This window comes from Arachis ipaensis, chromosome B05 (genome assembly GCF_000816755.2).
Source record: "Arachis ipaensis cultivar K30076 chromosome B05, Araip1.1, whole genome shotgun sequence".
Taxonomy (NCBI): Eukaryota; Viridiplantae; Streptophyta; class Magnoliopsida; order Fabales; family Fabaceae; genus Arachis; species Arachis ipaensis.
Window position 1 is genome coordinate 145,747,938 of NC_029789.2, and position 1,273 is coordinate 145,749,210.

Here is a 1,273-nt window from a genome sequence, read left to right on the forward strand (position 1 = left end):
ATGGAGCTTGGGAATGGCAGAACGATCCGATTCTGGGAGGATAGCTGGTTGCCTAATGGGGCGTTGAAAGATAAGTTTCCTAGGCTCTTCTCGGTTTCAACCCTTACCGGGGCAGTCATAGGGGATTGTGGGTTTTGGGATGGACTAGACTGGATTTGGAGTTTCCAGTGGAGGAGGGAGCTGTTCCAGTGGGAGTTGGATCTGGTAAGACAACTTCATGAGACCTTGCAGTCAGCCAAGCCAACAAATGAAAGAGAGGACACGGTGACATGGAAATTTGATAACACAGGGGTTTATTCAACGAGCTCCTTTACACAGATGATACAGGCGAAAGCCCTTCCGGCTGAAATTACAAGCTATAGCTTCACTCGTGCCATATGGAAAGGGTTCGTCCCTCCAAGGATTGAGCTCTTGTCTTGGTTTGTGCTGGTTGGAAGGATGAATACTAAGGATCGCCTGTGTAGACTACGTGTTCTTGATCAAAATGACAACCAGTGTGTGCTATGTTTTAAGGCTGAGGAAACTGTGTTCCACCTGTTTCTTGGTTGTGATATCACGTGGCAGGTGTGGTGTGCTTGGCTGCATGCATTTGGAAGGAGTTGGTGCCCCCTGGTAATCTCAAGGACCACTTCGAAAGCTGGATAAGCATGGCAATATGGAAGATTGAGAGAAATAGGTGGTTCATTGGGTTCTTTGCTGTTGTATGGACAATCTGGCTAGAGAGGAATAGCAGGCTGTTTCAAAATCACGTATCCAGTTTGCGGGATATTATAAACAAGTCATTTGCGTTTGCTGAGGAATGGATTGGAGGTGAACCCTTTGGATGTTGACACCATGTAGTAGATAAATAGGAGTTGTTTTGTACTTCATATTTTCAGAACCTTTAGCATCTTTCTTTGCTCCACTCTGTTGTGTTGAGCTCCCTTTAATTCAAAAAAAAAAAAGAGATTTTATAAAATGCGAAAATTCATACAAACTCATCAAGAGACTCTTGTTAGATTATATTTGTTTATATGTTTTTTTTATTAATTTAAATTTTTGTTAAAAAAGATTTCATGATATAAATGAAAAACAAATTTTTTTCGATCTTTAAGTTGAAGTATTCGACCATAAATGAGAAGCAAAATTCAAGAACTCAACGAAAATAAATACGATGAGCTAACAAATTAAACAACATCCAAAACAAAAGAAAACACAAACCAACACATTCAAACATGTAAAACAGAACAACATCCTTCTTAACCAAGAAGACAAAACCAAAAGAACAAACCAC

General features: G+C 40.1%; 1 protein-coding gene across 1 annotated transcript; it reads left to right on the top strand.

The window, feature by feature from the left end:
* LOC107641493 lies at window positions 1-830 on the top strand. Its single transcript, XM_016344983.1, has 2 exons — window positions 1-496; window positions 565-830. Exons 1-2 carry the CDS (start codon window positions 1-3, stop codon window positions 828-830), a joined length of 762 nt encoding a protein of 253 aa, XP_016200469.1.

Bases quoted from the DNA above. Each gene is read 5' to 3' on its own strand.
- LOC107641493 (XM_016344983.1), top strand. From the start codon at position 1: ATGGAGCTTGGGAATGGCAGAACGATCCGATTCTGGGAGGATAGCTGG. The intron at 497-564 runs GTGTGCTATGTT...ATCACGTGGCAG, and splicing joins TGATCAAAATGACAACCAGT to GTGTGGTGTGCTTGGCTGCA.